Below are 21,658 nucleotides of genomic sequence, written 5' to 3'. Positions count from 1 at the left end.
AGAGCTGGAGTTCTGATTATGGATCAGCTGGGCCATCCAGGCAGCCAGATACTCATCAGCATCTGCAGGCCTTCCCCACTAAGTCAGCTAACAAGTAAGACATGCACAGCCTTCCTGTGACAGTGCACAATGAAATCCCAAATGCAACATCTGGAAATCCACATGTTGTGGTGAGGGTAGCCATGACAGCTTGGGTTTTTTGTTCGGTGAAATTAGATTTTTTGTTCAATAAATGATTTTGTTCAATTAGTTACATTTTGTTCAATGAAATTACATTTTGTTAAATGAAATTCGATTTCTTTCCATTCTTGGCCAGGTATCCTATGACATGGATGGCTTTTGTGAAAGGAACCGGGATGTGCTTTTTATGGATCTCATCGAGCTTATGCAGAGCAGCGAGCTGTAAGTATGTTTTGCCATAGCTGACAGGGGATATAGGTTTGATGAAATTTTCAATATGAAAACAAACTTATGAGCTGGGTGTGGTGGTGTGTTCCTATAGTCCCAGCTACTCAGGAGGCTAAGGCAGGAGGATCACTTGATCCTAGGAGTTTGAGGCTGCAGTGAGCTGTGATCACTCCTGTCAATAGCCACTGCCCTCCAGCCAGGCAACATAGGAACACTGTGTCTCTAATAAAGAAAAAAACAAAAACAAAACAAAACACCTGTGATGTTTAGTGGTTAGCATTTTGTTCCTTCATGCTATTGGGTCTGGATTATCATTAATCTATTTGGTTTCTCAAAATAGCTTTCTTTTCTCTATAACAGTCTCTCCCTTTTATGTCCCTAACACTTCATGCCCCCAAATTCCAAGTGCCATCTACAGGTCCTTCAGGGCCTCAGGCTTTCTACCTTTCAATACTATTATCAGGGAGAAATGAGCCCACTGGCTTTGGATTGGGATGGCCATTTCTGACTATTTAAGAGTGGAACAGTCTGGTTCTATGATACTTTGCCCTTGAGCTCTTCTTCATGGTCATTGAATTTTTAAAGATGGTTAATGGCTTAGCAAGACCCACATTAACCAGAGTCCCTGAAGTACTGAAGAAATGGCTTGAGAACTCTGGGAGGGACAACTAAAGAAGGAGTGACTAAGAGATCCATTTTAACTCCCAAGACCCTGTTTCAGCTGTAGGGGTAGAAGAGTGAGGGTATCCCCCTTGCACGCTGCTAGAACTCTCAAGACCACCTCTGCCTTCCTCCCCTTTTCCCTGAAAAGGTTCTCAAGATCCTGGATAACACATAAGATGTAATTTACATGAGCAAGTCCATGCTTGCAAGGCAAGGCCCATGCATGCCAGATCTTACAATTTCTAGAGCTTCTTTCAAGTAAGAGCTGCCCTTTTGCTCTCTATTAGTTAAGCTGTCACAATAGCAAGGCCAGCTTCTCTGATCAACAGCAGCGAGCCTGATAATTTCCTATTAAAGGCCTGACTGCAATGAAAGCAAAGCAAGGGTTTCCTTTTCAGGCCCTGGTCAGCTGTTCTGCTCCATTTACTTCTCTCCCTGTAGCTCCCTACCCCTCCTCACCCTCTGCTCTCCATCCCTGTGCTTCCTTGCAGTCACACCACCATTTCTGAGATTTTGCATTTCTTTTTATTCAAAACATACAAAATCAATTTGTTCTTCTCTGAGATGTTTAGGTAAGCCACAAGTCCTGGCTTGTGGGTTTTATGGCAGTCAGGTGCAGACTTGCTTCCAGAGATTGTTTTTAAAAAATTATTAAAATTCCTGCCAAGTTTAAGAGCTATTATTGCTTCCACATAAACTGCTGTCATATGGACATGGCCTATTATTTTGTAAACACATTTGATGTCAAAATCTGTAGTTGTATCTGGTCAAGTTAAAAGTAGACTGCTGGGGAGACTTCCTGGAAAATTCAAGATGCCCAAAAAGTCACTGAGGAGGAAGTGAGTTTGAGTTTGAATGTCAGATTGCTAATTTACATGGATCCCGTCATTCACCCAGTCAGCAAATATATATTATGGACCAACTGTGCACCATGCTATGCTTCAGACACCAGGGACGCTAAGATGAGTAAGGCATTGTCCCTGCCCTGTTGCTAGTGAGGCAGACATATAAACACATGCAGCTCAAATAGCACCACTAATGAAAGTATCTTCAGGCTGGGCGCAGTGGCTCATGCCTGTAATCACAGCACTTTGGGAGGCCAAGGTGGGTGGATGACGAGGTCAAGAGATCAAGACCACTCTGGCCAACATGTTGAAACCCCGTCTCTACTAACAATACAAAAATTAGCTGTGGTGGCGCGCACTTGTAGTCCCAGTTACTCAGGAGGCTGAGGCAGGAGAATCACTTGAACCTGGGAGGCAGAGGTTGCAGTGAGCCAAGATCACGCCACTGCACTCCAGCCTGGCGACAGAGCAAGATTCCATCTCAAAAAAAAAAAAAAAGAAAGTATATTCAGCCGGCAGAGCACTCGTGATTTGTTACTGCTCCACTTAAAATTGCTCATACTCAAAAGCAGTTTGTCAGGGTTTTCTGTGTAGAGCTGGGAACAGTGTGCTACTGGCATCTGGTGAGCAGAGACCATGGATGCTGCTAAATATCCCACAATATGTAGAAGAGGCGCCCTCCTCGGCCCCCAACAAAGAATTATTCAGCCGCAGATACCAATGGTGCCCAGACTCAGAAACTCTGCTGTAGAGCAAAGCAGCATCTGCACTGAATCCAGACATTTCATGTAATTCCCTGAGCTCTGGTCTATCTTGCTTGTCTTAACAAACACATGCTGGCCAGGCGCAGTGCCTCATGCCTGTAGTCCCAACACTTCAGGAGGCTGAGGCAGGAGCACCTCTTGAGTCCAGTTGTTTGAGACCAGCCTGGGAAACATGGCGAAACCCCATCTCTAAAGAAAATACAAGAATTAGCTGGACGTGGTGGCGTCTGCCTATATATAGTCCCAGCTACTCAGGAGGTGGAGGTGGGAAGATGGCTTGAGCCTGGGAGGTCGAGGCTGCAGTGAGCCATGATTGAACCCCTGCGCTCCATCCTGGGCAGTAGAGCGAGACCCTGTCTCAAAAACAAAACAAAAACCTAAAATCCCCTACTGACCTCCCTCTGTTATGTTCTGTCAAGATATACCTCAATTCCTGTGACTAGGGACGTTGGAAAGGCAATGTTTTAAAATTTATTTTGCAGTCTTTGATTCCAAATTGCTTATATCTTAGAATTCTTTCCCTTCATGACTTTTGTCCGTTGTTCATTTCCCCAAGTCACATCTTGATGGCCCGCGCTGTGAGTCAGATGGCTTTTCTGTAGCCAAGGTTATGTGCCTGGGGATGGCCCTTCACCCCATCCTCTAAAAAGGCAGGCTTTCAGCCCCAAAGGTACTACAGATTGTTAATTCATTCTCTTTCTCCTTTTCCAGGCCTTTCATAAAGTCTTTATTTCCGGAAAATCTGCAGGCTGACAAGAAAGGGCGCCCAACTACTGCCGGAAGCAAAATAAAGGTTAGTTCTATTTTAGGAAGTTTATAGATTTTTATAAGGGCTAGGGCTTTCTAGGAGTAAGGAACTGCACCCCTGGGCCAGGATGAGGTCAGTGAGATGTGAGGAGGTGGTTACAGAAGATGCCCAGAAGTAACATCGCTGCTTGTTACAAGGTTCCAGGATGCAAGCTGAATTTGACTTGGCTGTACCGAAACCTTAAATGGATATTAAGTATCTCACAGCTTAATAGTCAGCAGATGATAATCAGCTACTTTCTAAGAGGAAATGGCTTTAAACAGAACCTGGAAGAATTTATGTTAAACTGTCAGAGAAATATGGTTCGGAGCCATGTTTTGGATACTGTTGACAGTTTACCAGGCCAGGCCCAAAAACCTGCCAGTTATGGAACGTTACTTGCCAGAAATTCTACTTGGTCCTTTAGGGGCAATTTATGCATCCCTCCTCACTGGGTCCTACAGGCCTCTCCTTGCTGTGAATTGAAGACACATCTAGCCACATGGTGTCTCAAAGTCTGAAGGGAATCTTACAGTGTTTCTCAGGAAGTAGGCAGGGTTCTGTGGTACCTGAGCCATTACACTGAATTAAGAGTTTACACTTAATTACACTGAATTAAGAGTTTACACTTAATTACACTGAATTAAGAGTTTGTGGGCTGGGTGTGGTGGCTCACGCCTGTAATCCCAGCACTTTGGGAGGCTGAGGCGGGTGGATCACCTGAGGTCAGGAGTTCAAGACCAGCCTGACCAACATGGAGAAACCCTGTCTCTACTAAAAATACAAAATTAGCCAGGCGTGGTGGCACATGACTGTAATCCCAGCTACTCAGGAGGCTGAGGCAGGAGAATCACTTGAACCCTGGAGGCAGAGGTTGCAGTGAGGCAAGATTGCGCGATTGTACTCCAGCCTCGGCAACAAGAGTAAAACTCCATCTCAAAAAAAAAAAAAAAAAAAATCTGTGTCAGCCAGATGTAGTGGCTCTGGCCTATAATCCCAACACTTTTGGAGGCCGAGGAGGGAGGATTACTTGACCCCAGGAGTTTGAGACCAACATGTGCGATATAATGAGAACCCCATCTCTACTAAAAATAAAAATTAGGTGTAGTGGCTCACATCTTATGCTCTCAGCTACTTGGGAGGCTAAGGCAGGAGGATCGCTTTAGTCAAGGAAGTCAAAGCTGCAGTGAGCCATGATTGCTCCAGCCTGGGGGACAGAACGAGAGACCCTGTCTCCAAAAAAAAAAAAAAATAGTTTTTGTCATTGTGTCACACACAATCATGTAACTCTAAGAAATACTCACTAAGCTATTTTTTAAAATCATACGGTTAAGAATAATTTTTTAAAAAATTATACCAGCTAAATACTTCCTCAGTTTTACAATCAAAGGAATGGTTGAGTGACAGCAGGGCTTTGAGTTTGCTTGCCTGTGTTCGAATCTCAGCTCTGGCTTTTCCTCGCTGTGTGCTTGCCAAGGTGTTACCTACGCTCTCAGTGCCCTCACCGCTTCCCTGTAAAATGGAGATATTAGTGTCTATCTTAAGAGATTACTGTGATGATTCAGCTTCATAATGCATTGGAAGCATGTAACGCAGTGCCTGAGGCATACTGAACACAAGATGTATATGTATGCTCTGACTACATTCTTTCCCATTAGCCCCATTCCTGTATCGCCGTTGTTGGCCTCTGCTTAATTGTTGTTTTTTTCTTTTTTGTAAAGTTGGGGTCTCACAATGTCACCCAGGCTGGTCTTGAACTCCTGGGCTCAAGCGATCCTCCCACCTCAGACTCCCAAAATGCTAGGATTACAGGCACAAGCCACCGAGTCCAGCCTGGGCTTTCAGCTGTAGGGTAGAGCCCTCTGAGCGTCAAGAACATCATGTTGAAAGAACTAGAGAAATTTAGTAGCCCCAGGACAGTCCCTGGGTTAGGCTCACTGGAGCAGATTGCTGAAGGCAGAAAACAAATGAAATTCTCATGAGGCCCAGATATTAATGTCTGCGTGAAGTTTCTGACTCATGCCTTTACTGCAAAGTCCTGGATAAGGATTAACTCTGGGCTGGAAAATCGAGTCATAAGACTGTCACATTCAGATCCAAGGGGCCCAGATCATCCAGGTTATGATGACTCATTTTCAAGTGGTCTGGATTATTGTCTATAAAAAGGAGAGCAAGGGTAGGGACACTTTTTCCTCCTTAAAGACTTGTCCCCTTTCTTTCCTTCGTATGCTTGTCTGGTTGAAGGCTCAAAGTGCCACCATTGTGGGATGTTTCCAAAATGTTTAGGTTTACAAGTCTCAGGCCCTTGTCTAGGGAGGTCAAGCTGAAGTCAGCAGTTTACCTAAAGAGAGTACAGCATGTTTTCCCACCTCCAGGCACAATCTCCTTGGTGGATGTTGTGACCTCTGTCTGCCTGGCTGTCTGCCTCCACGTAGGAATAAAAGTCTCTCCCAGTACCTCTTACAGATACATAGCCATGGCCCAATCGCTGATACATTCCATATCCACAGTAATTTGCAGACATCATTGTCATCTTAACGATGTCCCTGAGGCGTAAGCATTTAAAAGGATTCTGAGTTCCTTGAAAGAAAAATTAAACTTGTGTTCAAGGTCATCGTATGTGTTATAGATTTCATTATATTCTAATTATTTAAAAATTTAAACTGATTTGTAGGATTTAACTAATAGAATATTCATTTGATGGGAACTCTTATTATATTGATTATAAATAAAAGTATAAATATAGTAATATTTAATAGCACTTGATTTTGAGGTTTTACTTAATTCGATATTGTCGTGTCTGGAAGGGACAAGTACAGGTTGAGCATCTCAAATCCTGAAATGCTCCAATGAGCATTTCCTCTGAGCATCGTGTTGGTGCTCAAAAAGTTTCAAATTTTGGAGCATTTTGGATTTCAGCTTTTCAGATTAGGGATACTCAACTAATAAAGTATAATGCAGGCCGGGCACAGTGGCTCATGGCTGTGATCCTAGCACTTTGGGAGACCGAGGTGGGTGGATCATTTGAGGTCAGTCTGGCCAACATGGTGAAACCCCATCTCTACTAAAAATACAAAAATTAGCTGGGCATGGTGGCAGGAGCCTGTAATCCCAGCTACTCAGGAGGCTGAGGCAGGAGAATTGGTTGAGCCCAGGAGGTGGAGGTTGCAGTGAGCCGAGATCATGCCACTGAACTCCAGCCTGGGCGACAGAGCAAGACTCCATCTCAAAAAATAAAGTATAATGCCAGTATTCCAAAATCTGAAAAAATCCAAAATCCGAAACACTTCCCTTCCCAAGCATTTCGGATAAGGGATACTCATCCCATATTTAAATTAGAGCCAAAGATTGATGCTACGGAGAAACAGAATCAAGCTCAGAGGTGGCAAAGGCAGACTGGCTATAGCTTTATCTGAGTGTAGCTGGAGCTATAAGGGACATGACAGAGGAAGTACAGGCATCATGCAGGTGATTGGATTGGTTGGGGTTTTTTTTGGTTTGTTTTTTTTGTTTTTTTTCTTGAGATGGAGCCTTGCTGTGTCACCCAGGCTGAAGGTCAGTGATGCGATCTTGGCTCACTGCAACCTCTGCCTCCCAGATTCAAGTGATCCTTCTGCCTCATCCTCCCACGTGGCTGGACTACAGGTGGCACCACCATGCTTAGCTAATTTTTTGGTATTTTTTTTAGTAGAGACGAAGTTTCACCATGTTGGCCAGGCTGGTCTCGAACTCCTGACTTCAATTGATCCGCATGCCTCAGCCTCCCGAAGTGCTGAGATTACAGGAGTGAGCCATTGCACCCAGCCTGATTGTTTGTTTTTTAATAGGTATTTCAATCTCTAGATTAAATTAGAGGTCTTCTAGTTCAACCTACTTAGTTTACAGATAGAGAACTGAGGCCAGAGAAATCTAGTGATTAGTCATGTAACTTGCAAATAAAAGTGCCAGGACCCACAGTCAGGCCTGCTGTCATCTCTGTTGAAGGTAGAATGAGGAGCTTTCACCCTGAGCCATTTCTCACTGTGCTGTCTGCGTATTTTAACACCTGCTTCTGTTGAGCAAGTGCTGTTGGTACTTTTCTGTCCTAACTCAGGAACCCTTCTTGGCTGGAATCAGGATTAAATTCAGTTACTGCTTCACAACCACCTCAGCAGACATCTTAAGTTGACCCAAGGTTGGGCACAGTGGCTCACGCCTGTAATCTCAGCACTCTGGGAGGCCAAGGTGGGAAGATTGCTTGAGGCCAGGATTGGAGACGAGCCTGGGAAATATAGTGAGACCCCACCTCTACAAAAATTTTTTTTCAAAAATTAGCTGGGTGTGGTGGCATGTGCTTCCAGTCCCAGCTACACAGAAGGCTGAGGTGGAAGGATCACTTGAGCTTGGGAGGCCAAGGCTCCAGTGAGCTGTGATCATGCCACTCTACTCCAGCCTGGACAACAGAGCAAGACCCTGTTTCAAAAATTAAAAATAGGTAAATAAAGTTGACCCATAGCTATTGAAATGCAGGATAATTTGGATGGTTAAGATGTATTTCTGTTTGCTGAAATTAATTATTCACAGCCTGGTGGCTTCTGTCTAATCCTACCTCAACCAGTTAATTCCTTTTATATCACACTAAATGACCCTATCTCTTTGTCAGCAAGGCAGGATAGCATTGTTGCCAAAGAACAGGCTTGGTAGCCCATGGGCGTGGGTTCAAGCCTTACTTCTCTTTCATGCAAATTGTGTCATCTTGAGCAATACTTTGTTTCTTTAAGGCCCAGCTTTCTCATCTAAAAAACAGGAATAATATTAAATAGTAGCTACCTCTTCAGGTTGTTGTGAGGCCTAAATGAGATAATACATGTATCTAATCTGCACTGCAAACTCAGCAAATGTTATCTGTCACTATTTTAGCTGGAGAGGACTATGGCAAGTGACTTATAAACTTAAGTTACACTTGCCTCTCTATGTTTTCTTATGCTGAGGTGAAAAAGAAGGAATGCTGTTAAATACTTAGGACAAAAGAGTTTGCAAAGTTATTCTTGGAAATTAAAAGTTGTAGGCCGGGCACAGTGGCTCATGCCTGTAATCCCAGCACTTTGAGAGGCTGAGGCAGGTGGATCACCTGAGGTCAGGAGCTTGAGACCAGCCTGACCAACATGGTGAAACCCCATCTCTACTAAAATTACAAAAATTAGCTGGGCCTGGTGGCATACGCCTGTAGTCCCAGCTACTCGGGAGGCAGAGGCAGGTGAATCGCTTGAACTCGGGAGGCAGAGGTTGCAATGAGCAGAGATCATGCCACTGCACTCCATCCTGGGCCTCAGAGTGAGACTCCATCTCAAAAAAAAAAAAAAAAAAAAAGTCGTAATTAAATACAAAACTAAAATCTAAAAATGAAGTTTAAAAAATTAAGAATTTGGGGATTTTAAGAACAAAAAAAAGCTGTGCTATATTCAACCCTGCAGTCCCTCTCCAGCTCCACCTGATGTGTTGCAAAAATCGTCAAATTTGTTCTCAAGTGCAGTCTACATCATCAAAGAACATAAGAGGCAATTTACTTTTTCATCATAGGACTTTGCTTTGATCATGCAACCTCTGCAGCCCTGTCTGTCCTCAATTTCAAGCATCGCAAAGAATGCTATTTCCTGCACATCTAAACAGAGAACTTAATTCACCAATGAATATCTTGCTTTGAATATACTCAATAGTTTTTCTCAAGGGTTTCAGATTTCCCAAACCCATGAAAACAGAAAAGTCCTAATTGAGAGAGGGTTGTCTCTTGCAAGCAAATCTCTTCTGCTGACTGTAATGGTTTTCTGGCTTTGGAGGTCCCTTTTGGCTTTTTTTCTTTTAGAGGTTTTCTCTCTTTAGGCTGCTTTGCTTGGAAGTGGAGTTCGCATGTGTGCCACATCCTTGGACCCACAGGGTGTGCTCAGCTGTGGGGTGGGAATGCTGATGTGAGCTCTACTCCTGTTTCTTCAAACAAAGTTTGAGATTCTCAGGGTTTAAAATACTTCATAAGCAATTTCAGCTTTATGTGGCTTTTTCTGCTTGAATCCAGTTCTACTTTGAGTACCCAGTGCACAGGCATTAATAGAAGGTTTTATATAGAATATTCTAGATTTGCAAAGAAGTAAGTTAGCAGCCACAGATAAAGTGTTCAGACTCTGCAGGTTTTTAAATGGACATATTGAGGAAGAAACTGAATGAAATGGAATATCAAAAGTTTATAAATTCTCAGATTTTTATGAATCTCCCATTCTTTAACTATGAATTTTCATCACTTTAGCAAAGTGATTCTTCATTAGTTGGATTGCCAGAAAAGAGAGTGTAGGGGATTTGATGATTTATCCTTACAAATAACTTTGGGGGAAAAAAAGTTAATGAGAACAATATATCTTCAAAGGCGCTCTATCAGTATAAAATGAACTTAGTTTGTTAACTGACATGCTTCACTGTACCACATGAAAATCATTTTGTATGTGAAGATTTATTGGGATTTTTGTTTTTTGTTGTTGTTCTATTTTATTAACTGTACTGAAAATGCCTAGTTGCTTTTGAAGATTGAATTTCAAACCAATTTAGAAGTGATAAAATCATCATAAAAGTCGGCAAAGCTTTCGGAAAGTTTAGTAGACCTGACTTATGCTTAACCAGCAAATTGTCATGAAGATTAATTCCTAGCTATATATTTCTACAATAGAGTTTTACAAGTCTCCTTTGAAATTTGGTCTTCTTTAGAGAAAGTTCCATGATTCTGATACTGTTCTTCCTTTCTAGAAACAAGCCAATGACCTTGTGAGCACCCTGATGAAATGTACGCCCCACTACATTCGCTGCATCAAGCCAAACGAAACCAAGAAGCCCAGAGACTGGGAGGAAAGCAGGTATGGGGGGAAACCAGCTTAGTTGGGGCCGGGACCTTTTTCCCTCTGCTCAAGATGAGCTGTCTTCCATCACAGGCAGGAGCAGTGTCAGTTGTCCGCACATGTCTTTGTCATGCCCTTGCGTCTTAACTTTTTCAGGACAAAAGCTATATACTGTTTCCCCTCCGTGTCATTTGCTAAAATGTTAGCAGTGCCATTCATTTCAGCATTAGCAGTTTATAATGTTGATCTTGGCTAGTCTGGGGGCAGATGGAAAAAAAACAAAACATAACCTCATACCGCAGAGTCATGATGGTTTTAAAATCAGTTTGAGGTTCTGTGTAGACATTCTTAGTACACCCAGCCCCTGATCGGGACCCACAGGATGTGGCCTAGAATGCTTAGCCTGGGGTGGAAAGTGGAGGGCGTAAGAGCTGATGGAAATACAATCCAGCATTTGCTGTGCCTCGTGAAGACACTGGGGACAAGCTGGAGGCTCTGGCATTCCCCCTAAGCACCGTATTGATGAGAAGAACGACTCTGGGAGGAAAGATGTCAAAGGGAAATGCAGAGCACAAGAATTCAGCAAACCCTTTCTGCCCTGACTTCCGATGAAGCCTGCGTCACTGTTCCTCCCACAGCTAGCATTTAGGGAAGTGGCCTGGGCAGGAAGAAATGGCGGCATTGAGTAGGAGCCTGTTAAGGTGGTGGCTAGAGGGTATGAATTTTGTGGCCCGCTGGGAGACCCAGACACACATTGTTCAGAGGCCTGATCCCACTGTCCATAGAAGCATGGGAAGGAGGGCTGGGGAGAGACTTAAACTACAGAGAGGACCCTAGCCATCATCACCTAGTATCAGTCCCAGGATGGGAGCCTACCAGAATTGCTACCTCTTGTCTTCTCTCTTGGAGAAAAGAAGGTAGGGCTCTTTTAGGTGTCGAGTGAAGAACTCCAGCTTTAGCTTCCACAGGAAGACAAGGACTAAAATTCCTAGCTGCCGATTATCTCCTGCGAGGGACCGGTGTGTCCATTTTCCTTCCTGCCAGCAAGATCCTAAACCATGGCAGACAGATGATGCTTGATCCTTTACAGGAGGAAACAGATCCATAGTAAGAAAAACACGTAGGTCAAACATTTACTGTCTGAAAGTTCGTTCTATTTAATATTGAATACTTCGGCATGCAGTCTAAGTCTGTTCTCTCCTCTGAAGAAGCCAGGCTGCTTGGATGTAGGAGCTGCCATCTTTTCAGGCCACTATGTTCTGAATAATCTCATCCATAGATGCATATTCTTAAGGATTTTTTTTTTTTTTTGGAGACAAGAGTCTCGCTCTGTCACCCAGGCTGGAGTGCAGCGGCATGATCTCGGTTCACTGCAACCTCTGCCTCCCAGTTTCAAGTGATTCGCCTGCCTCAGCCTCCTGAGTAGTTGAGATTACAGGTGCCCACCACCATGCCTGGCTACTTTTGTATTTTTAGTAGAGATGGGGTTTCACCATCTTGACCAGGCTGGTCTTGAACTCCTGACTCCGTGATCCAACTGCCTCGGCCTCCCAAAGTGCTGGGATTACAGGTGTGAGCCACCACCCCTGACCCCTTAAGGCATCTTTTCTATTGAATCTCTGAAATTTTTCAATTTAATGTAGTCCGATTCCTTCTACAATATTGTCCATTAATGATATTCAGGCCCGGATGAGGAGCTCATACTTGCTAAGGTGACCAGCTCTTCTTTGGTCAATTCTTACTTTAGGAGGCTGTACAGTCCTTCTCTAGGTCACTTTTATCCTAATCCCAGGTTTTCAATCTGCAATAAGAATCATTCTCATTACTTTGCCACTGGACACCTTTTCTGTTAGTTCGAGGTGACCGTCGTGTTTCTCTTGAATCTTCTCTTCTACAGGTTAATCCCTCTCAGTTCCGTCAACAGTTCTCTAGGACATGAAATATAAGCATTCCCCATCTTAGCCCTTCTCTTGGATGTACTTAATTTGGCCTCTGCTTTTCTGAAATGTATAGTTCCGCTTCTCCTTTCAGACTAAGAGGGTAGCAGCATCTCTTCTCGTCTAAAGATGTAAAATGCTTACACCCAGGAGTTTGAGGCTGCAGAGAGCCATGATTGAGCCACTGCACTCCAGCCCAGGTGTTAGATTGAGACCCCAAGTCAATCAATCAATCAATCATACAGAAAACATCTTGTATTGCTCTCTTACATTGGTTCCCATACTTGAGCCTGCCTCAGGATCCCCAGGAGGCCTTGTTAAAGCTGAGATTGCTGGGCTCCATCCCGAGTTTCTGATGCAGTGGGTCTCAAGTGGGGCCCATGAATGTGCATCTTAAAAATCTTGCAGGTGGTGCTGGTGATGATGGCCCAGGCACTGCACTTTGAGAATCACTGATCTAGAGCAAAGAACTAGACTGGGATTTGGAAGACCTGTGTCCCGGTGCTGACCTATCACTAAGTTGTTAGAGCGAGACTCTTCATCTCCTTAGCCCTCAGTTCCTTCCTCTTAAGAGGGTCCATCTAGAACAGGATCTCCTTCAGTCTGACAGAATGAAGGCTTCCAGACAGTGGCTGTCAGTCTGCCTCTGTCTCTGTCACTTTTACACTCACCTCTCACACATACCCACACTTGCACACCCACCCACACATACATCCACATGTACACGCACACAACAGAACAGTGATAATAAATCAATATCCCAATATGATTACTCCAACCAAATCTTTAGTCAACCTTAGAAATAAACCATGAGAGTCTTGGAAGCAGAGGTATTGCCAAAGGGGGCCTTAGCCCACCTTCCCCCGTTTCAAACTCTGTCCACCTGCTCTTCCCAGCAAATACTCTTAAATGAAAACATCTCACTTGCCCTACAAATGCATTTTGACAGTCTTGGAAAAAGACTCCCTCTGCAAGACGGAGTTGGCATAGCCTAGGGAACAACTGGGCATTTTCTGATCAATGCCCCCTAGCACACCCTCCTCTACCCCACGTAGATAGTTCTACTGAAAGCCCCTCTAAAATAGAAATTTTGCAATAGCTGCTTGGAAGTTCACCAACCCTGATGCTACTTTCTTGTAAAAATCCAACATAATTCATTGGAATATCAGAAAATGGAGAAATTAAATGAGTGGTACATTTTATTCAGTAAATCCTCATAGGATGAGGATGGTATTTTCTCTTTTCTTTTTTTTTTTAAATGATTCCCCTTTGAATTGCAGCAAAGAATTTTATGACATGCATTCAAATAAACTGGTTTTAAGAAGTTCAAGGTATTAGTTGGTCGAGCGTTGATTTATAATGCCAGTAAGACCGCTTTCTGGGATTCCACCCTTAATCCTGGTTTGGGTTTATTGTGTAACAGATGGTTTCACTCCATCCATGAGTCAGGAGTGTTAGGGTCCGTGAAAGGGCAGTGTGCTTCACTGGCTGGGATTACACACCCAGTTGAAGCTCCTGGTAAAGAGGGTTACTCATTCCACAAGTTTATGAGGTGTAGGGTTTTTCTTTTCCTGTTGCAAATGCGTTTTTGTTTGGCTTCTGGCAAGGTTGCTTGCCCTGGATTCTGAATTGCTGCCTTGCAGAGTTCTCTAGCCCTGATCAATTTGAGTAAACGGCCAGGGACAGTCTTGGAAAAAGACTCCCTCTGCAAGATGGAGTTGGCATAGCCTAGGGAACAACTGGGCATTGTCTGATCAACGACTACTGAGGAGGTGACAGTGCTCCAGGAATATGCAAAAATCAACTTGTGTTGCTTTGATGACCCCCAAATTTTAAACATTAAAGGACTTGCTAGACTCATTTCTACCAGAAAATTTCCTGATGGTGGAAGTTATAATGAATGAAACAATGTTTTAACATGAGGAATATTCCTTCCTATGTGATTCATGGGAGAGGAACGTTTCTGCTTGAATTAAAGGCTGATGCATTCCCAGCCTCGAAAGCTTGGCGTGAAGCCAGTATTTATGAAAAGTACTTTAAAATGAGCAGAACCTTTAAATGTATTTTTCATGCATTTTTCTCACTAGAGAAAAGGCCAGTGGCGAGTTTTAGATTTGGAGGATGAGAGAAAGGAAAATTAATTATTTTTCAATTTAATTACCTTTTTAACTGACATGACATTTCTCTCTCTCTCTCTCTCTCTCTCTCTCTCTCTCTGTCTGTCTGTCTCTGTCTGTCTGACTTATATGGGCAAAGGTGGATATTTAGTACAGACGGGGTTTCACTGTGTTGGCCAGGCTGGTCTCGAACTCCTGACCTCATGATTTGCCCGCCTCGGCCTCCCAAAGTGCTGGGATTACAAGCGTGAGCCACTATGCCCGGCTTAACTCTTTGCACACAGAGGCTTTTTGAAAGTTAATAATCTTAGAGGAATCAACATTTCTGGCTCTTGGCTCTGTAAGACCCATCAAACTGGAGACTCTTAAACACCACTCCCATTGTGACCTCATCCTTCCCATCAGCCAAGGTTGCACCCCCACTTCGAGCTTCATCTGTCCCCCTCCTCCTGTCCCGCAGCACCCTGCCACTGGCCTTTCCTATTCTTGTACCTTTGCTTTCACAGCCCTCTGCCTTGTCCTGTATACCTCATGGATTCAACTCACCCCTCCAGGCCCAGGCACATCACAGTGCTCCTGAGAATCCCTGTGCTGTGAAAAATCCACTTCCTTCTCTATTCTCCTATCCTGGTTTACATATTGTAGCTGGGAATGGATGACAATAATAACAGCTTTACATGCTCATGCTACGAACTAAGTGCTTTCCATAGAAAGTACTCGTCTAGAAATAAAGAATTTATGCCACCATTCCTGTTTTTGCAGAAGAGGAAACTGAGAGGCACAGAGAAGTTGCATCGTGGCAGGGCCAGTGGCGCAGCAGGAATGCAGCACCAGAACCTGGCTCCTAACCACTGTGCTGCCTGTGTGGGCTCCAGCAGGAATCATAGCATTGTCCTTTTTTGGTGACCCTAGCATGTTGCAATAGGGACTGTGTGTGGCTGGCCCACAGTAGACATCCGCAAGTATGAGACTTAATTGGAAATGGTGGTTTTTGTGAGAGCCTTACTGGGAAGACAGCTGTTGGGAACCTGCTTGACATCGGAATGAGGATGCTTCTGATTGTCTTTTCAGCTCAGCAGCTCCTGAAAGGCCCATTTTGCTGAGCGCATTAGCCCCGTTATCAGCACAGATATCCCCAAATGTACCAAACAGGGAGTGTGAGGAGTTACCTCCCTACTGCAGCACAATCCTGACATTCCATCTTCGAAAGAGAGAGACCTTACTTTTTATGTCTAATTTGCCTCAAATACCATGTTTCCAAGTGTCTGTGTTCAGCCAGCTCGCATAGCACGCAGCCCAGGCCCAATTTATCTTCCCAGAGTGGATGATCTGAAGCAAGTTTTCAGGATCTGTCGGCATCCAGAACACTGTGTTTTCCAGCAAGTGGTGGGTTTTCACAAGGCACATGTCCGTGCTCCACCTTAGACCCAGCAGGTGTACTAAAATAGCCTCCCCAAGGTGCAGGCCTACTAAATCAGCATCCCCAAGGTGTGGGGCATGGGGCATCTTCTGGTATGAAAATCCTCATGTGTGAGAATATTAACCTAATAGTTCTTTACATCCATTTTTTCAAAAGACATTGCTAGATTTTTACTGTTAAGAAACCAGGATGGGCCAGGCGTGGTGGATCACCTGAGGCCAGGAGTTCGAGACCAGCCTGGCCAACATGGCGAAACCCCGTCTCTACGAAAAAAGACAAAAAATTACCCAGGCATGGTGGCACATGCCTGTAATTCCAGCTATTCGAGATGCTGAGGCAGGAGAATCTCTTGAACCCACAAGGCGGAGGTTGCAGAGAGCCGAGATTTTGCCACTGCACTCCAGCCTAGATGACAAAGCAAGACTCTGTCTCAAGAAAGAAAGAAAAGAAAGAAAGTTTGCCACTGCACTCCAGCCTGGATGACAAAGTGAGACTCTGACTCAAGAAAGAAAGAAAGAAAGAAAGAAAAGAAAAAGAAAGGAAAGAAAGTTTGCCACTCCACTCCAGCCTGGATGACAAAGCGAGACTCTGTCTCGAAAGAAAGAAAGGAAAGGGAAAGGGAAAGAAAGAAAGAAAAGGGAAGGGAAAGTGAAGGGAAAGGAAAGGAAGAAACACGCCGAGTACAGTGGCTCATGCCTATAATCCCAGAACTTTGGGAGGCTAAAGCAGGCAGATAATTGAGTTCAGGAGTCTGAGACCAGCCTGGGCAAAGTGGCGAAACCCTGTCTCTCCAAAAAATACAAAAATTAGCCAGGTGTGGTGGTGCATGCTTGTAGTCCCAACTGCGCAGGAGCCTGAAATAGGAGGATCACCTGAACCTGGGGAGGTCAAGGCTGCAGTGAGCTATCACATCACTACAATGTAGCCTGGATGACAAAGTGAGACCCTGTATCAAAAAAAAATTCTTGTAAGAAAGAAGAAATCAACTAAAACTATAATTTAGATATATTTTAGACCATTTTTAATGTACACACTTGAAATTAATAGTTTTAAATGCCCTTTTGTAACTTGTATGAGAAAAGCCTAGAAGTGTAGTTCCATTAAGTCATAATCAATATTAAAATTTAAGTTCAATAACAAAACCAGCATTAGCATCATTTAATTCAAAAGTTAAAAGTTCTTTCCTTTAGCCTTCTGATTAACCAATATTTTTGTTCATACTCTAGGTGATAGTTAGATGGGTCTTTGTGTTACTATTATTCTTTGAAATAGATATGTAATGCCCTGTTATTTAATTGCTGTATTTTTATTTATTTATTTATTTATTTTATTTCTGAGACGGAGTCTCACTCTGTCATGCAGGCTGGAGTGCAGTGGTGCAATCTCAGCTCACTGCAGCCTCTGCCTCCCGGGTTCAAGTGATTTTCCTGCCTCAGCCTCCCGAGTAGCTGGGACTACAGGTGCATGCCACCATGCCCGGCTAATTTTTGTATTTTTAATAGAGACAGGGTTTCACCATGTTGGCCAGGCTGGTCTTGAACTCCTGACCTCAGGTGATCTACCCGCCTCAGCCTCCCAAAGTGCTGGAATTACAGGTGTGAGCCACTGCGCCCAGCCTAATTGCTGTATTTCAATATTTTAAAATTAGCATTATGTCATCTGAGAGGTCAGCTCAGTGTTTGAACACTATAAATTGTAGTCTTTTGAGTATGTTTCCCTACAGCTTGGAACTGGGGGCTTGGGGGTTGGCTGGTAAGAACACGGGTGAAAGGATTATCCAGTAATGTCCAGGCCCCATTTTCTCCTTTGCACAGGGTAAAGCATCAAGTCGAATATTTGGGTCTGAAAGAGAACATTCGAGTGAGAAGAGCTGGCTATGCCTATCGGCGCATCTTCCAAAAATTCCTACAGAGGTAATGAACTAGTGACTCTGGCCTTTTTTAAAACAGGTTTATTGAGCTATAATTCAAATCTATACAATTCACCCGCTTCAAGTGTACGAGTCAATGGCTTTTAACATATTCACAGAGTTGTGCAACTATCACCACCGTTAATTTTAGGACATTTTCTTACCCTGAAAAGAAATCATGCTTCCCTTTGTTGTCAACCCCCAATTCTTCCCTTGCCTCTGGGCCCAGTCAGTCACTTATCTACCTTCTGTCTATAGATTTGCCTATGCTTTTCATAGCAATGGAATCATATATGTGTCCTCTGTGACTGACTTCTTTCGCTGAACATAAGATTCATCCATGTTGTTGCACTTCCATGCCTCCTTCCTGTTAATTGCAGAATAATATTCCATTGTGTGGATATACCACAGTTTACTTATGCATTCATCAGTTGATAAACATCAGTTGTTTCCACTTCTTGGCTATTATGAATAATGCTGCTATGAAAATCTGTGTACAAGTTTTTATGTGGTCGTATTTCATTTCTTTTGGGTGTATGCTTCAAAGTGCAATTGCTCGGTCATATGGTAACTCTGCATTTAACCTTTGAGAGGAACTGCCTGATTGTTTTCTGAAGTGGCTGCACCACTTTACATTTTGTACCACCAGCAGTATTTGAGGCTTCCAATTTATCTAAATCCTTGCCAACATAAGTTATTTTCTAACCATCCTAGTGAGTGTGGAGTGGTATTTCATGATGGTTTTGATTTGCATTTCCCAGATGGCAAATTATATTGAGGATTTTTTCATGTGCCTATTAGCCATTTGTATTTCCTCTTTAGAGAAATGTCTGTGAGGCCCTTTGCCGTTTTTTAATTGGGTGTTTTGTCTTTTTATCATTGCATTGTAATAACAATTCTTTTACTGTTATTTATTGTAGAATAAATCAGTAGCCATAAGTATTCATTAGGCTGTCTGTTTAGTGTAACACATAAGTTCAAGAATTCTTGATAATTGTGCCACAGGAAGGGCGGAGGTTTAACTTGACTGAATAAATTAACAGTATGAAGACAACTTCAGGAAAATGTTTAACCCACTTAAGACAATAAGCTTAAAATATTTAACCTCAAAAATTTTGTACAATCCATGTATAAATTTAAACTTATTTTTATATATCCCTTAACATGTATTTGGCAGGACCTATACTTAAATTGTTCTTATTTTGTGTTGTTTGTAAAAGGATAAAATGTAGTACCCTTAAAATGTTACATCACTCTAACTTCTCTAATGATTCTGTGGCGTTCCACTGTATTTCTACATCTATTTAATTTCCTTGAAGGAACAGGGAAACAAAAAAGAAGTAAGCCAAAGTTAGTGTTTTATTTATTTATTTAGAGACAAAGTCTTGCTCTATTACTCAGGAGTGCAGTGGTGCAATCATAACTCACTGCATCTTTGAACTCCTGGGCTCAAGCCATTCTCTCCCACCTCAGTCTGCAAGTAGCTAGTACTACAGGCATGCGTCACCATGCCCAGATGACTTTTTACTTTTCGTAGAGACAGGGTCTCGCTATGTTGCCCCAGCTGCTCTCAAGTGATCCTCCCACCTCAACCTCCCAAAATGTTGAGATTATCAGCACGAGCGACCACACTGCGTCAAACTGAGCATTTTAATCAGAAACAATTACATCTTCCTGATATATTATGCAGGGGCTGGATATAATGTTTTTTTTTTTTAATTCAGATTGTATATAACTGAAGAAGAGGTTAATTACTGTCTTTGGAATCTAGTATTTCTAATAAGGCAGTTCTTATTTAGGGCTGTTGTTTCTTCTGCTATGAGATTAGGACAGCTGACTCACCACTTAGAGGTTTTAAAAAAGTGCTAATCATTTTGTATAATAAAGCGTCAGAAACTCAGTCCCCCACATTTGAGTTTCCTAATAACCGTGGAGGTGAGTTAGACTAGGAACAAGGTTTACCCTCTTTGTTCTCTGAATTAAAGACGTCAGTACGCCTATAGTGTAAGCAGGACTATGTGAAAGAAATATTTAGGAAGTTGAGAAAAGGTATTTGTAGAGCTTTTGCATCACATAGCACCACCCATTTGCTGACACACAACTGAGATGTTAGTTATGAGACTTCCTTAAACAGATCAGTAACACTAGCTCAGAAAAGGGTTTCTCAACCTCAGACCACTGACATTTTAGGCTGGAAGATTCTTTGCTGCGAAGTCTGTCCTGTGTATTGTGGGATGTTTAGCAGCCTTCTTGGCCTCCACCCACTAGATGCCAGTAGTGTACCTTCCTCTGAGTTGTGACATCCAAAAGTGTATCCAGGCATTGACTAATCTTCCCCCTACAGGGCACAGTCAGTTGAGGAACTTTGGCTTAGATAATCATTTTTAAATTTCATTTATTTATTTATTTTAGAGATAAGATCTCCCTTGGTTGCCCAGGCTGATCTTGAACTCTTGGGCTTAAGCAGTCCTCCTGCCTTAGCCTCCCAAACTGCTGGGATTACAGGCATCAGCTACCATGCCCGGCCCCAAAATACCCTTTTTTAATTAAGAGGGGCCAGGCACGGTGGCTCACGCCTATAATCCCAGCACCTTGGGTGGCCGAGGTGGGCATATCACCTGAGGTCAGGAGTTTGAGACCAGCCTGGCCAACATGGTGAAACCTGTCTCTACTAAAAATACAAAAATTAGCCAGGTGCAGTGGCAGTGGCCTGTAATCCCAGCTGCCTGGGAGGCTGAGGCAGGAGAATCGCTTGAACCAGGGAGATGGAGGTTGCAGTGAGTTGGCATGGCGCCATTGCACTCCAGCCTAGGCGACAGAGCGAGACTCCATCTCAAAAAAAAATTCCACAAAGCAAAGGAAACAATCAACAAAATGAAGAGACAACCCACAAAATGGGAGAAAATCTTTGCAAACCATCCATCTGACAAGGGATTAATAACCAGAATATAGAAGGAGCTCAAACAACTTTGTGGGGAAAAAATCTAATAATCCAATCAAAAAAATGAGCAAAAGATCTCAAGAGACATTTCTCAAAAAAAAAGACATGCTGATGGCAGACAGGCATATGAAAACGTGTTCAATATCATTGATCATCAGAGAAAGCCAAAATAAAACTACAGTGCGATATCTCACCTCAGTTAAAATGGCTTTTACCCAAAAGACAGGCAATAACAAATGCTGGCGAGAATGTGGAGAAAGGGAACCATCGTATGCTGTTGGTGGGAATGTAAATTAGTATAACTACTATGGGGAACAGTTTGGAAGTTCCTCCAAAAACTAAAAATAGAGCTACCATATGATCCAGCAAGCCCACTCCTAGGTATGGAGCCAAAAGAAAGGAAATCAGGATATCAAAGAGATATGTTCACTCCTATGTTTATGGCAGCACTATTCACAATAGCCAAGATTTGGAAGTAATATGCATCCATCAACAGACAAATGGATAAAGAAAATGTGATACAGGCTGGGTGCAGTGGCTCACGCCTGTAATCCTAGCACTTTGGGAGGTCACGGTAGGCAGATCACTTGAGATCACAAGTTTGAGATCAGTCTGGCCAACGTGGTGAAACCCTGTCTCTACTAAAAATACAAAAATTAGCCAAGTGTGGTGTTCCATGCCTGTAATGCCAGCTACTTGGGAGGCTGAGGCAGGAAAATTGCTTGAACACGGGAGGCAGAGGCTGCAATGAGTGAAGATTGTGCCACTGTACTACATACAACCTAGGCAATGGAGCAAGACTGTGTCTCAAAAAAAAAAAAAAAAGAAAATGTGTTACACATACACAGTGGCGTACTATTCAGGCATAAAAAATAATGAGATCCAGGCCAGGCGCAGTGGCTCCCACCTGTTATCCCAGCACTTTGGGAGGCCAAGGTCTGTGGATCACTTGAGGTCAGGAGTTTGAGACCAGCCTGGCCAACATGGTGAAACCTCATCTCTACTAAAAA

General features: G+C 43.2%; 1 protein-coding gene across 1 annotated transcript in view; it reads left to right on the top strand.

The window, feature by feature from the left end:
- MYO1E (myosin IE) overlaps window positions 1-21,658 on the top strand; it is a 236,483-nt gene that overhangs the window by 167,054 nt on the left and 47,771 nt on the right. The window contains exons 15-18 of the mRNA XM_510448.8: window positions 317-402; window positions 3,392-3,473; window positions 10,236-10,342; window positions 17,613-17,711. Of these exons, the coding sequence (XP_510448.2) occupies window positions 317-402; window positions 3,392-3,473; window positions 10,236-10,342; window positions 17,613-17,711 (374 nt within the window). The remainder of the gene's footprint in view (window positions 1-316; window positions 403-3,391; window positions 3,474-10,235; window positions 10,343-17,612; window positions 17,712-21,658) is intronic.

The sequence above is a fragment of the Pan troglodytes genome, chromosome 16 (genome assembly GCF_028858775.2).
Source record: "Pan troglodytes isolate AG18354 chromosome 16, NHGRI_mPanTro3-v2.0_pri, whole genome shotgun sequence".
NCBI classification, from domain to species: Eukaryota; Metazoa; Chordata; class Mammalia; order Primates; family Hominidae; genus Pan; species Pan troglodytes.
The sequence above is the reverse complement of the archived record's forward strand: the minus strand, read 5'-3'. Positions and strand labels throughout refer to the sequence as shown.